The following is a 12,864-nucleotide window of genomic DNA, read 5'->3' on the forward strand; positions in this document are numbered from 1 at the left end:
AAGATAAAATGTATCATATATCGTCAACCTCTGTATCATATGGCTCAGTGCTGTACAGTACTGGCTTGTACTTGGGCACATTATTAAAATAACAGACTTAAAGGTAATGCAATTGACCAAATTCAAAATAGAAAACCAGATCGAGTATTTATAGTTTTTTTTATAGTTTTTCCTGTTGCTAATATACTGTTATTACACGTTATACATACTTTCATTAAACTGTAGAATTCAATCAAAAATAAATTAAATTGTAGTGTCACTGCAGACATTTTGACTTGCCATAAAGAAAACCATGTGTTACAGATAACATTAACAATGGCTTTGTTCCGTTCAAGTGTCTCAGTAAACCAGCAGCAAGCAGCTGTGATGTGTTTAGTACGACAGGACAAAATGCATTTTGTGAAAAAAGGTATATAGTGATCATACCAGTGCAACCTAAGTGGTCTGCAGATACTGCCTCATGCAACCAATAGTGAAAGGGAAAGAGAGCCTTTGTCTGTGGACACCATGTGCAAAACCATTCCCTTTTTGGGGGTTGTTTTGGTTTTGCTTCTCCATTGCACCTGTTGTCTGCACCAAAGCATACATATACAAGCAATAGATTTATGCAAGGTATACTGTATTAAATCAGTTTCCGTTTTGGTTACAGCATTTAACTTTACAAAAGTGCTATTTCACTGCTCCACTGCAGTTAAGGGAGAGCTTGGTACTTAGTCTTCTTGAACTGGTTAAAATCTGAACAGCAATTATTGTGTGATCATGCTCCTTTTTGTCTTGGAGATCTCATCTTGAATTTTCCTTTGCTAGGGGATGTTTCAAACCCAGCAGTCCAAATATTTTCAGATTTTTCTTCTGCCAGCGCTCAGGCTGGGGTTTGTCTGCACTGGAGAAACCAAACAGTGTGTTTAGCAACCCCTAATTGTTTTATCTTAAATGTAGTGATCAGTGGAATCAGGCCAATCATTTATTAATCTTATTTAATTGTTTTGCACCTAGCATACATTATTATACAGTAGATTTACTGTATGTTTCTTTTTTAAATTATTGTTTATTTATTCTGTTAACGCAAATCAAACAAAGCTTAAAAGCTATAAGGTCCCGCAGAATAGCCACCTGTGAAGTCAAGTATTTGATTGATTGGAAAGTTTTCTTGTGTACATGAGCATTTCCTCAGGATTTCATCTGCATCTGTCAGGAGACCAATAAAAGACAGCAACATGTCAGCCTAACCCTACAGCTCCACCATAACGACGTGAGCAACACTGGCAGCCGGCTGCCATTCATTTTCAATGTACACTCTCGTGCAAGAGCGTCAGCAGCATCAGCGGTGGCAAGCAGCATGTTTACAGCCATCTGAGCTTCCAAAGCGTCTATTGAAAGTTGAGCAGAGAAGAACTTTTTGCAAATGAGCATCGATATCGTTGAAGCAGCGGCCAATGAAAGAAGGAAGAAACTCAAAAGATGAAATTAATCCCAAAGTGATTTTATTTAATTGAAGACTAAATGAATGTGCCTTTGTACAAGTAATATGCAGTCAAAATGTGAAAAATCGTGTATTTTATCAGCCCTGGTTCTGCATAGCTTCTGCAAACCTGACAGACTATTCACACACCGGGTGAGATGTCTGCAGCACTGCTCGAGCATCCCGCCCCCTGCTAGCTACTGCTGGAGAGGCTGGCAGCGCGCCAGGAGCGACCTGAGTGCCCAAAGGCGTATTGTAGCTTTTGGTGGGGCTGTAGGGTTAGGTGTGCCCAGCACGCCTCTAACAAACTGCACCGCTCCTGGGTTTAAGCTAATCCAGCAAACCATTCAGAGTAGAAGGTACTTAAATCAAAACAAACTAATGTTGTGGAGAGGGAGAAGACATGCAAGATCAATTAAATCAATAAAAACCTGTGTTATGCACAACAACTGTCAGTCAAACCAGGAGGTAGATATGCCTTATTGTGAAGGATCCTGCAACACTTTAACCAACTAAGGAAAATATTACGGTACTAATATTTCCCGTTCCCATTCCAAACCCATAATAATTTGAAAAGAATTTTAGATATGGTTTCTTGAGTGTATTTATGAATCCTGCACTCTCATACTTCCAGGTACTCTTCAGAAGCAGCATTCTTGCTTCACACTAGTGTAATAAAAAACATGTCTCACATTAATGTATGTGGGATGTAATGGTTAATTCTCATACTGTCTAAACAATCATCACATCTTTAACGAAATAATTGCTATTACCCGGGGGGGCAAAACCCTCTTTTTTTGGAAAACAGACATGGGCTGTTGTAAAAGGTTGTTCACCAGATATGATATCTAGGTCCTTCAAGGATCACAACCTGGGTGGACAACCTGGTCAACTGTATACCTGCTTGAAAGCTACAGGGGGCCGAAATTGAAAATCGGAACCATGGTTTAATGGGAAAACATATGTTTTTAACTTATAGATATCATCTTGAAACTTTGCCAGTTGATTACTAGCATTAAAACAATGATTTTTTTGTACTGAAGTTTTTTTCAAAAAAGTTTGAATATAGGGGAGAACGGGGTAATCTGAGCCACTTTTTACATTTGCTCCCCTCTAAGCGAGCTAAAATGATTTATCACTCAAATTTACACATTTCCCATTAGTTCAGGATGTTTCCTAGAAATGGGCATTAGCAGAATTTTTTTAAGACAAAGGGCAGTGAAAATATGATTGTTTTAAAAAAAGTTGTGATGTGGCTCACTTTACCCCAGCTGTGGGGTAAACTGATCCACTTACTTTTTCCACTCTGATACCATAACAACACATATTGTAACAGTGAGAATCCTGAAAGCTAGCCACACATTCCAGAACTAATGTCGGACTAGTAAAAGAATGATGGGGTTTGGTCAATTAAGCAAAGCAAATTTTCTTAACACTTGAAAGTAAATCTGAACAAAATACAAAATCAAATACAACATATTATAATTCAAAAGGTTTTAATAAGATTCAAATGAAAGATAGAACCAGTTAGATTAGAACACAGTCTGGGGGTCAGAACACAGGACCCTTAGAGCCAGCTAGTGTCTGGGGGTCAAAGCATAGGAAAATCAGAACCAGCGAGAACAGCCTGGGACTCAGAACACAGGAGAAGACCCATCTGGATTATAACATCAGCCTGTCATACTATACAACTAGGCCTACTCTACATTCCAGCCCTGAAGGTTACAGGGAAAGATGAGAAGATGCTCTTTCTGTGTGGTTGCCCCAAGTCGTTTTCCTGGTGTATTTCCTTGGCATGATGGCCTTTCTACGATGTGTATGACATTAAAATAAAACATATGTCATGTAATATTACATTAAAATATGTTTAAGACTAAACTTAACTTGTGCCTTATGGTGGGGGAAAGTGAGACAGTGGCTCACTTTCCCCCACAGCATTTGGCTCACTTTCCCCCACCACCACAATTTGAGAAAAACTACCTCTCTTAGCATTTCAGGCTAATCTTCAGTTATCAGCATCACATGGTTTCATATGTTCGTAGTTCATCAACACGTATGATATAAGTTTTTCTACGTGAATACATTTACTTTGGCACAACAGTTGATTAAGTTGACAGCAAGAAAATTTACTTTTACATGCAAAATACCTATTTTGGTGAAAAAAACATGCTTACCACAGCACCATGAGGTCCTCTCTTTCAGGGCCAAGGGGAAATGAGAGGGGCTTGAAAACATATATCTCACATGACCACAAATGTTTTCCGTTGCCTAGATACAGGGGGTGGCTCACATTACCCGATGCCTCAGATTCCCCCGTTCTCCCCTATATGCAAATTTGGCATATTTCACAAATTATGCACACATTTGCACATCTTTAAAAAACTAAAATCTAGATATTGGATAAAGCCAGAGTTAAAATCTTTATTGCATTTTGACATTTTATAAGTGTGTTAAGTTTCTACATAACAAACTTCCTCTGTGAGAAATGGTGTGATAATTCTGGTTTGATAGTGGTTAGATTGATATCATTTGATAGTTTTTTTCATTACTCTGACCCAAAAATCTCAACTTCTAAATCACTTACATCAACTAAAATTGCAATAATCATTCTTAGCACTATTCTGAATGTTATTAAAGAAGGATTTTTCACACAGCCTTTTTTAATTTTATAAATCAAAAAATGTACAGGTCTCAAAAATGCATTACGGCATATTTTGAAGAAGAAAATGTCTCATAAATCAGAATATGAACAACATGTGAATACATCCTTCTTCAATAACCTCCAAATAGTGCTAAGAATGATTATGGAAAGTTTAGTTGATGTAGATGATTTAGAAGTTGAAATTTCTGGGTCAGAGTAATGAAAAAAACTATCAAATCACGTTTATTTATACACTATCAAACCAGAATTTTCACACCATTTCTCACAGAGGAAGTTTGTTATATAAAGTCGCAATGCAATAAAGATTTCAACTCTTGCTTTAACCAATATCTAAATTTTCGGTTTCTAAAGATATACAAATGTGTGTATAATTTGTGAAATATGCCACATTTGCATATATATTCAAACATTTATGAAAATAACTTCAATACAAAAAATCATTGTTTTAATGTCAGTAATCAACTGGCAAAGTTTCATGATGATATCTATAAGTTAAAAAAATTCAATTTTACCCTCGCATTAAATCATGGTTCTGATTTTCTATTTCGGCCCCCTGTAGCTTTCCAGCAGGTAGTTGACCAGGTTGTCCACCCAGGTTGTGATCCTTGAAGGTCTTAGATATAATTTCTGGTGAACAACCTTTTACAACAGCCCATGTCCAAAAAATCACTTTGCCCCCTAGGTATATTGTAAAAAGAGTATTTGTGAATGATCAAATTAAAATGAAGCTCTGTTTGTGTCTTGTGTTGACTACGGCTCTGTATTTGACACTATAATATTTATTGTAGCAGTTCATTCCGACAATTGGTGTCTAAAACTATCCCTACACATACTGAAATACAGCTAATATATGTATACTTGTATGTACTGTACATACAGAACCTACCAACATTAAAAGCGAAAGAAGTATAAACACATGTACTGTATGTTTACATAAATAAATAGTATTTATAATTAGACTCAAAGTTTTAAAGAATGAACAATGCATTTATCAAAGTCTTATAAATTACACGTACTCAATTACAAGAATGGTAAGTATGTGTTACTGTAATGAGGGGAGTTAAAATGAGCAGGACAGATCTCCTGTGATCTCCTGGTGCACCATCTATTGCTGAAGCTGCTCATGTTTTCACCCGGAAAGGCGGGAGTAAATATGGCAATCTTTCTGCAACACTTGTATCAATAAGAAAATAGGCTTATAATTAATGTTGGGCATGCTAATTGTAGCAAAACGAGAAAAGACATTGTCTATAGCCATAGCAACTCTTTTATGCTGTACTTAGCATTCTTACAATGACAATGTTAACTGCCTGATTTACAGCCGGTACTGTATAATGGTTACCATGTTCAATATCTTGGTTTAGAATGTTAAAGGAAACCTCAGGAGTTCCCCAAAGGCATTAGGATTCATCATTCAGAGACCATGAATTTCCTTTACACAAATCGATGTCAATTTATCAATTAGTTTTTGACATATTTCCGTCTGAACCCAAGTAGTAGACATCCGAGCGACCAACCGAACGTCATTGCCATCACATGAGCCATGATTAATTTATGGCTAAAGATCGTAATGGAAAGTGACCCTCAACATTAAATTGGCCTCACCCACCCCACCCATTACCATTGTACGAACAAGGTTACCTGGAAAAACACGCTAGACAGTCGGTAAACATTTCTGGTCACTTAATATTTTGCAAATGTTTGGGCTATGAATGGTCCAGTGATTTGTGGATTTATTCTAAGATGTCCTGTCAACACATAAGATATGGAGGCACATCCCACAACTTGAAAATGGTTCCGCTGATGCAGATGATGATGCTTTATCACACAGAGTGATGTTATCATAAGAAACCTCTTCACCTGTGTGATCTTAATGGATAGAAACCACAAATGTTGACACCCAATATGTCTTTTTTTACCCCTCCTAAACAGCAAACACCAAATACACTATATAATACATGATATTGGTAGTGTGGCAATGTCAGTTGGCTCAAACAAACCTGTAAGGACAGGAACTAGTCAAAGAGAATGAGAACCGGCAGGATGCTACTTGAATGGGTGATTCCATGGCTCGCCCTGTGCATCCGACTATCTACAGCAAACGGTGGTATGTATACAGAATAGGACACAAAGAGAGCAGCAGGTTTTTTGAGGGGGAGTTGTACCTTAGTCAAGTCAAGGGTCGAGGGGCAAGGGGTTTCATATTTTGTACAGAATGTGAAGCGTGTGGCAAAATGACTATTTATGAGAGTGGGTTTTATAAATTAAACTGATTTGATATGATTTGACAATGTGAACTGATTGTATAAATGTCTTTCTTGTTTAAGGTATGGGTTATATGAGTCCTATGGATGAGATGGATCCTATGGATGATATGGGTCAGATGGGTAAAATTGGTCTGATAGGTTATGATGGTCAAAAGGATAATATGAGTCAGATGGGTCGGATGACTAAGGAGCAAGAGACGGAAACTAAGGAAAAGGAGTATAAGATATACCAGATGGAAGAGGATAAGAAATATAAGAGTGAGGAGAAAGTGAAGGAAGAAAAGAGTGAGGAAAAAGTGAAGGAGCATAAGGAGGAAAAGAAGATAAAGACGTATGATAAGAACAAGATGGAGAAAGAGAAAAAAAAGGAAGATAAGAGTGGGGAGAAAGAAAAAAGTGAGGAGAAAGAGAAGAAAAATAAGAGTGGGGAGAAAGTGAATAAAGATAAAAGTGCGGAGAAAGATAAGAGTAATGGAAAAGTGAAGGAAGATAAGAGTGAGGAGAAAGATAAGAGTGATGAAGAAATGAAGGAAAATAAGAGTGCGGAGAAAGAGAACAAAAATAAGAGTGAGGAGAAAGAGAAGGAAGATAAGAATGGGGAGAAAGAGAAGAAAAATAAGAGTGAGGAGAAAAAGAAGAGTGGGGAGAAAGATAAGAGTGATGAAAAAATTAAGAAAAATAAGAGTGGGGAGAAAGAGAAGAGTGATGAAAAAGTGAAGGAAGATAAGAGTGGGGAGAAAGAGAAGAAAAATAAGAGTGGGGAGAAAGAGAAGAAAAATAAGAGTGGGGAGAAAGAGAAGAGTGATGAGAAAGGGATGAAAAATAAGAGTGATGAAAAAATGAAGAAAAATAAGAGTGGGGAGAAAAATAAGAGTGATGAAAAAATGAAGAAAAATAAGAGTGGGGAGAAAGAGAAGAGTGATGAGAAAGGGATGAAAAATAAGAGTGATGAAAAAATGAAGAAAAATAAGAGTGGGGAGAAAAATAAGAGTGATGAAAAAGTGAAGGAAGATAAGAGTGGGGAGAAAGAGAAGAAAAATGAGAGTGGGGAGAAAGTGAAGGAAGATAAGAGTGGGGAGAAAGAGAAGAAAAATAAGAGTGATGAAAAAGTGAAGGAAGATAAGAGTGGGGAGAAAGAGAAGGAAGATAAGAGTGAGGAGAAAGAGATGAAAAATAAGAGTGGGGAGAAAGATAAGAGTGATCAGAAAGAGAAGAAAAATAAGAGTGGGGAGAAAGATAAGAGTGATGAAAAAGTGAAGGAAGATAAGAGTGAGGAGAAAGAGAAAAAAAATAAGAGTGGTGAGAAAGATAAGAGTGATGAAAAAATGAAGAAAAATAAGAGTGGGGAGAAAGATAAGAGTGAGGAAAAAGTGAAGGAAGATAAGAGTGCGGAGAAAGAGAAGAAAAATAAGCGTGAGGAGAAAGTGAAGGAAGATAAGAGTGATGAGAAAGAGATGAAAAATAAGAGTGGGGAGAAAGATAAGAGTGATGAGAAAGTGAAGGAAGATAAGAGTGAGGAGAAAGTGAAGAAAAATAAGAGTGGGGAGAAAGAGAAGAAAAATAAGCGTGAGGAGAAAGTGAAGGAAGATAAGAGTGATGAGAAAGAGATGAAAAATAAGAGTGAGGAGAAAGATAAGAGTGATGAGAAAATGAAGAAAGACAAGAGTGAGGAGAAAGAGAAGAAAAATAAGAGTGGGGAGAAAGAGAAGAGTGGGAAGAAAGAGAAGAAAGATAAGGGTGGGGAGAAAGTGAAGGAAGATAAGAGTGGGGAGAAAGAAAAGAAAAATAAGAGTGGGGAGAAAGTGAAGGAAGATAAGAGTGAGGAGGAAGAGATGAAAAATAAGAGTGGGGAGGAAGATAAGAGTGATGAGAAAAAGAAGAAAAATAAGAATGGGGAGAAAGAGAAGAGTGATGAAAAAGTGAAGGAAGATAAGAGTGAGGAGAAAGAGAAGAAAAATAAGAGTGGTGAGAAAGATAAGAGTGATAAAAAAATTAAGAAAAATAAGAGTGGGGAGAAAGATAAGAGTGATGAGAAAGTGAAGGAAGATAAGAGTGGGGAGAAAGAGAAGAAAGATAAGAGTGAAGAGAAAGAGATGAAAAATAAGAGTGGGGAGAAAGAGAAGAGTACTGAAAAGGTGAAGGAAGATAAGAGTGGGGAGAAAGTGAAGGAAAATAAGAGTGAGGAGAAAGATAAGAGTGATGAGAAAATGCAGAAAGACAAGAGTGAGGAGAAAGAGAAGAAAAATAAGAGTGGGGAGAAAGATAAGAGTGGGGAGAAAAAGAAGAATGATGAAAAAGTGAAGGAAGATAAGAGTGGGGAGAAAGAGAAGAAAAATAAGGGTGGGGAGAAAGTGAAGGAAGATAAGAGTGACGAGAAAGAGAAGAAAAATAAGAGTGAGGAGAAAGTGAAGGAAGATAAGAGTGGGGAGAAAGAGAAGAAAGATAAGAGTGGGGAGAAAGTGAAAGAAGATAAGAGTGAGGAGAAAGAGAATAAAGATAAGAGTGAGGAGAAAATGAAGAAAGATAAGAGTGACGAGAAAGTGAAAGAAGATAAGAGTGAGGAGAAAGAGAAGAAAGATAAGAGTGGGGAAAAAGATAAGAGTGATGAAAAAATGAAGAAAGATAAGAGTGAGGAGAAAGTGAAGGAAGATAAGAGTGGGGAGAAAGAGAAGAAAAATAAGAGTGGGGAGAAAGAGAAGAGTGATGAAAAAGTGAAGGAAGATAAGAGTGAGGAGAAAGAGAAGAAAAATAAGAGTGGTGAGAAAGATAAGAGTGTTGAAAAAATGAAGAAAAATAAGAGTGGGGAGAAAGATAAGAGTGAGGAAAAAGTGAAGGAAGATAAGAGTGCGGAGAAAGAGAAGAAAAATAAGAGTGAGGAGAAAGAAAAGAAAAATAAGAGTGAGGAGAAAGAAAATAGTGATGAGAAAGAGAAGAAAGATAAGAGTGGGGAGAAAGAGAAGAGTGATGAGAAAGAGATGAAAAATAAGAGTGATGAGAAAGAAAAGAAAAATAAGAGTGAGGAGAAAGAGAAGAAAAATAAGAGTGGGGAGAAAGAGAAAAGTGATGAGAAAGAGATGAAAAATAAGAGTGATGAGAAAGAAAAGAAAAATAAGAGTGAGGAGAAAGAGAAGAAAAATAAGAGTGGGGAGAAAGAGAAAAGTGATGAGAAAGAGATGAAAAATAAGAGTGATGAGAAAGAGAAGAAAAATAAGAGTGAGGAGAAAGAGAAGAAAAATAAGAGTGGGGAGAAAGATAAGAGTGATGAGAAAGAGAAGAAAGATAAGAGTGAGGAGAAAGAAAAGAAAAATAAGAGTGAGGAGAAAGAGAAGAAAAATAAGAGTGGGGAGAATGAAAAGAGTGATGAGAAAGAGAAGAAAGATAAGAGTGAGGAGAAAGAGAAGAAAAATAAGAGTGAGGAGAAAGAGAAGAAAAATAAGAGTGAGGAAAAAGAAAAGAAAAATAAGAGTGGGGAGAAAGATAAGAGTGAGGAGAAAGAGATGAAAAATAAGAGTGAGGAGAAAGAGAAGAAAAATAAGAGTGAGGAGAAAGAGAAGAAAAATAAGAGTGAGGAGAAAGAAAAGAAAAATAAGAGTGGGGAGAAAGATAAGAGTGATGAGGAAGAGAAGAAAAATAAGAGTGGGGAGAAAGAAAAGAAAAATAAGAGTGGGGAGAAAGATAAGAGTGATGAGAAAGAGATGAAAAATAAGAGTGATGAGAAAGAAAAGAAAAATAAGAGTGAGGAGAAAGAGAAGAAAAATAAGAGTGGGGAGAAAGAGAAAAGTGATGAGAAAGAGATGAAAAATAAGAGTGATGAGAAAGAGAAGAAAAATAAGAGTGAGGAGAAAGAGAAGAAAAATAAGAGTGGGGAGAAAGATAAGAGTGATGAGAAAGAGAAGAAAGATAAGAGTGAGGAGAAAGAAAAGAAAAATAAGAGTGAGGAGAAAGAGAAGAAAAATAAGAGTGGGGAGAATGAAAAGAGTGATGAGAAAGAGAAGAAAGATAAGAGTGAGGAGAAAGAGAAGAAAAATAAGAGTGAGGAGAAAGAGAAGAAAAATAAGAGTGAGGAAAAAGAAAAGAAAAATAAGAGTGGGGAGAAAGATAAGAGTGAGGAGAAAGAGATGAAAAATAAGAGTGAGGAGAAAGAGAAGAAAAATAAGAGTGAGGAGAAAGAGAAGAAAAATAAGAGTGAGGAGAAAGAAAAGAAAAATAAGAGTGGGGAGAAAGATAAGAGTGATGAGGAAGAGAAGAAAAATAAGAGTGGGGAGAAAGAAAAGAAAAATAAGAGTGGGGAGAAAGATAAGAGTGATGAGAAAGAGATGAAAAATAAGAGTGATGAGAAAGAAAAGAAAAATAAGAGTGAGGAGAAAGAGAAGAAAAATAAGAGTGGGGAGAAAGAGAAGAGTGATGAGAAAGAGATGAAAAATAAGAGTGATGAGAAAGAGAAGAAAAATAAGAGTGAGGAGAAAGAAAAGAAAAATAAGAGTGGGGAGAAAGATAAGAGTGATGAGAAACAGAAGAAAGATAAGAGTGAGGAGAAAGAAAAGAAAAATAAGAGTGAGGAGAAAGAGAAGAAAAATAAGAGTGGGGAGAATGAAAAGAGTGATGAGAAAATGAAGAAAGATAAGAGTGGGGAGAAAGAGAAGAGTGATGAGAAAGAGAAGAAAGATAAGAGTGATGAGAAAGAGAAGAAAGATAAGAGTGAGGAGAAAGAAAAGAAAAATAAGAGTGAGGAGAAAGAGAAGAAAAATAAGAGTGGGGAGAATGAAAAGAGTGATGAGAAAATGAAGAAAGATAAGAGTGGGGAGAAAGAGAAGAGTGATGAGAAAGAGATGAAAAATAAGAGTGATGAGAAAGAGAAGAAAAATAAGAGTGAGGAGAAAGAGAAGAAAAATAAGAGTGAGGAGAAAGAAAAGAAAAATAAGAGTGGGGAGAAAGATAAGAGTGAGGAGAAAGAGAAGAAAAATAAGAGTGGGGAGAAAGATAAGAGTGAGGAGAAAGAGATGAAAAATAAGAGTGAGGAGAAAGAGAGGAAAAATAAGAGTGAGGAGAAAGAAAAGAAAAATAAGAGTGGGGAGAAAGAAAAGAGTGAGGAGAAAGAGAAGAAAAATAAGAGTGGGGAGAAAGAGAAGAGTGATGAGAAAGAGAAGAAAAATAAGAGTGAGGAGAAAGAAAAGAGTGATGAGAAAATGAAGAAAGATAAGAGTGGGGAGAAAGAGAAGAGTGATGAGAAAGAGAAGAAAAATAAGAGTGAGGAGAAAGAAAAGAAAAATAAGAGTGAGGAGAATGAGAAGAGTGATGAGAAAGAGAAGAAAGATAAGAGTGATGAGAAAGAGATGAAAAATAAGAGTGGGGAGAAAGAAAAGAAAAATACGAGTGAGGAGAAAGATAAGAGTGATGAGAAAGAAAAGAAAAATAAGAGTGAGGAGAAAGAGAACAAAAATAAGAGTGAGAAGAAAGAAAAGAAAAATAAGAGTGGGGAGAAAGATAAGAGTGATGAGAAAGAGAAGAAAAATAAGAGTGGGGAGAAAGATAAGAGTGGGGAGAGAGAGAAGAAAGATAAGAGTGAGGAGAAAGAGAAGAAAAATAAGAGTGAGGAGAAAGAAAATAAAAATAAGAGTGGGGAGAAAGATAAGAGTGAGGAGAAAGAGAAGAAAAATAAGAGTGAGGAGAAAAAAAATAAAAATAAGAGTGGGGAGAAAGAGAAGAGTGAGGAGAAAGAGAAGAAAAATAAGAGTGGGGAGAAAGATAAGAGTGAGGAGAAAGAGATGAAAAATAAGAGTGAGGAGAAAGAGAAGAAAAATAAGAGTGAGGAGAAAGAGAAGAAAAATAAGAGTGAGGAGAAAGAAAAGAAAAATAAGAGTGGGGAGAAAGATAAGAGTGATGAGAAAGAGAAGAAAAATAAGGGTGAGGAGAAAGAAAAGAAAAATAAGAGTGGGGAGAAAGATAAGAGTGATGAGAAAGAGATGAAAAATAAGAGTGATGAGAAAGAAAAGAAAAATAAGAGTGAGGAGAAAGAGAAGAAAAATAAGAGTGGGGAGAAAGAGAAGAGTGATGAGAAAGGGATGAAAAATAAGAGTGATGAGAAAGAGAAGAAAAATAAGAGTGAGGAGAAAGAGAAGAAAAATAAGAGTGGGGAGAAAGATAAGAGTGATGAGAAAGAGAAGAAAGATAAGAGTGAGGAGAAAGAAAAGAAAAATAAGAGTGAGGAGAAAGAGAAGAAAAATAAGAGTGGGGAGAATGAAAAGAGTGATGAGAAAATGAAGAAAGATAAGAGTGGGGAGAAAGAGAAGAGTGATGAGAAAGAGATGAAAAATAAGAGTGATGAGAAAGAAAAGAAAAATAAGAGTGGGGAGAAAGAGAAGAAAAATGAGAGTGAGGAGAAAGTGATGAAAAATAAGAGTGAGGAGAAAGAAAAGAAAAATAAGAGTGGGGAGAAAGATAAGAGTGATGAGAAAGAGAAGAAAAATAAGAGT

The 12,864-nt window shown here is 36.2% G+C and overlaps 1 protein-coding gene across 1 annotated transcript in view; it reads left to right on the forward strand.

The window, feature by feature from the left end:
- Nucleotides 1–12,864, forward strand: part of LOC307258444 (mucin-2-like) — a gene marked incomplete at both ends in the record, with an annotated part of 65,358 nt that overhangs the window by 21,194 nt on the left and 31,300 nt on the right. Inside the window, one exon of the mRNA XM_080037973.1 lies at nt 6,452–6,687. Within this exon, the coding sequence (XP_079894099.1) occupies nt 6,452–6,687 (236 nt within the window). The remainder of the gene's footprint in view (nt 1–6,451; nt 6,688–12,864) is intronic.

The sequence above is a fragment of the Ammodytes marinus genome, assembly GCF_949987685.1.
Source record: "Ammodytes marinus genome assembly, chromosome: 12".
Classification (NCBI taxonomy): Eukaryota; Metazoa; Chordata; class Actinopteri; order Uranoscopiformes; family Ammodytidae; genus Ammodytes; species Ammodytes marinus.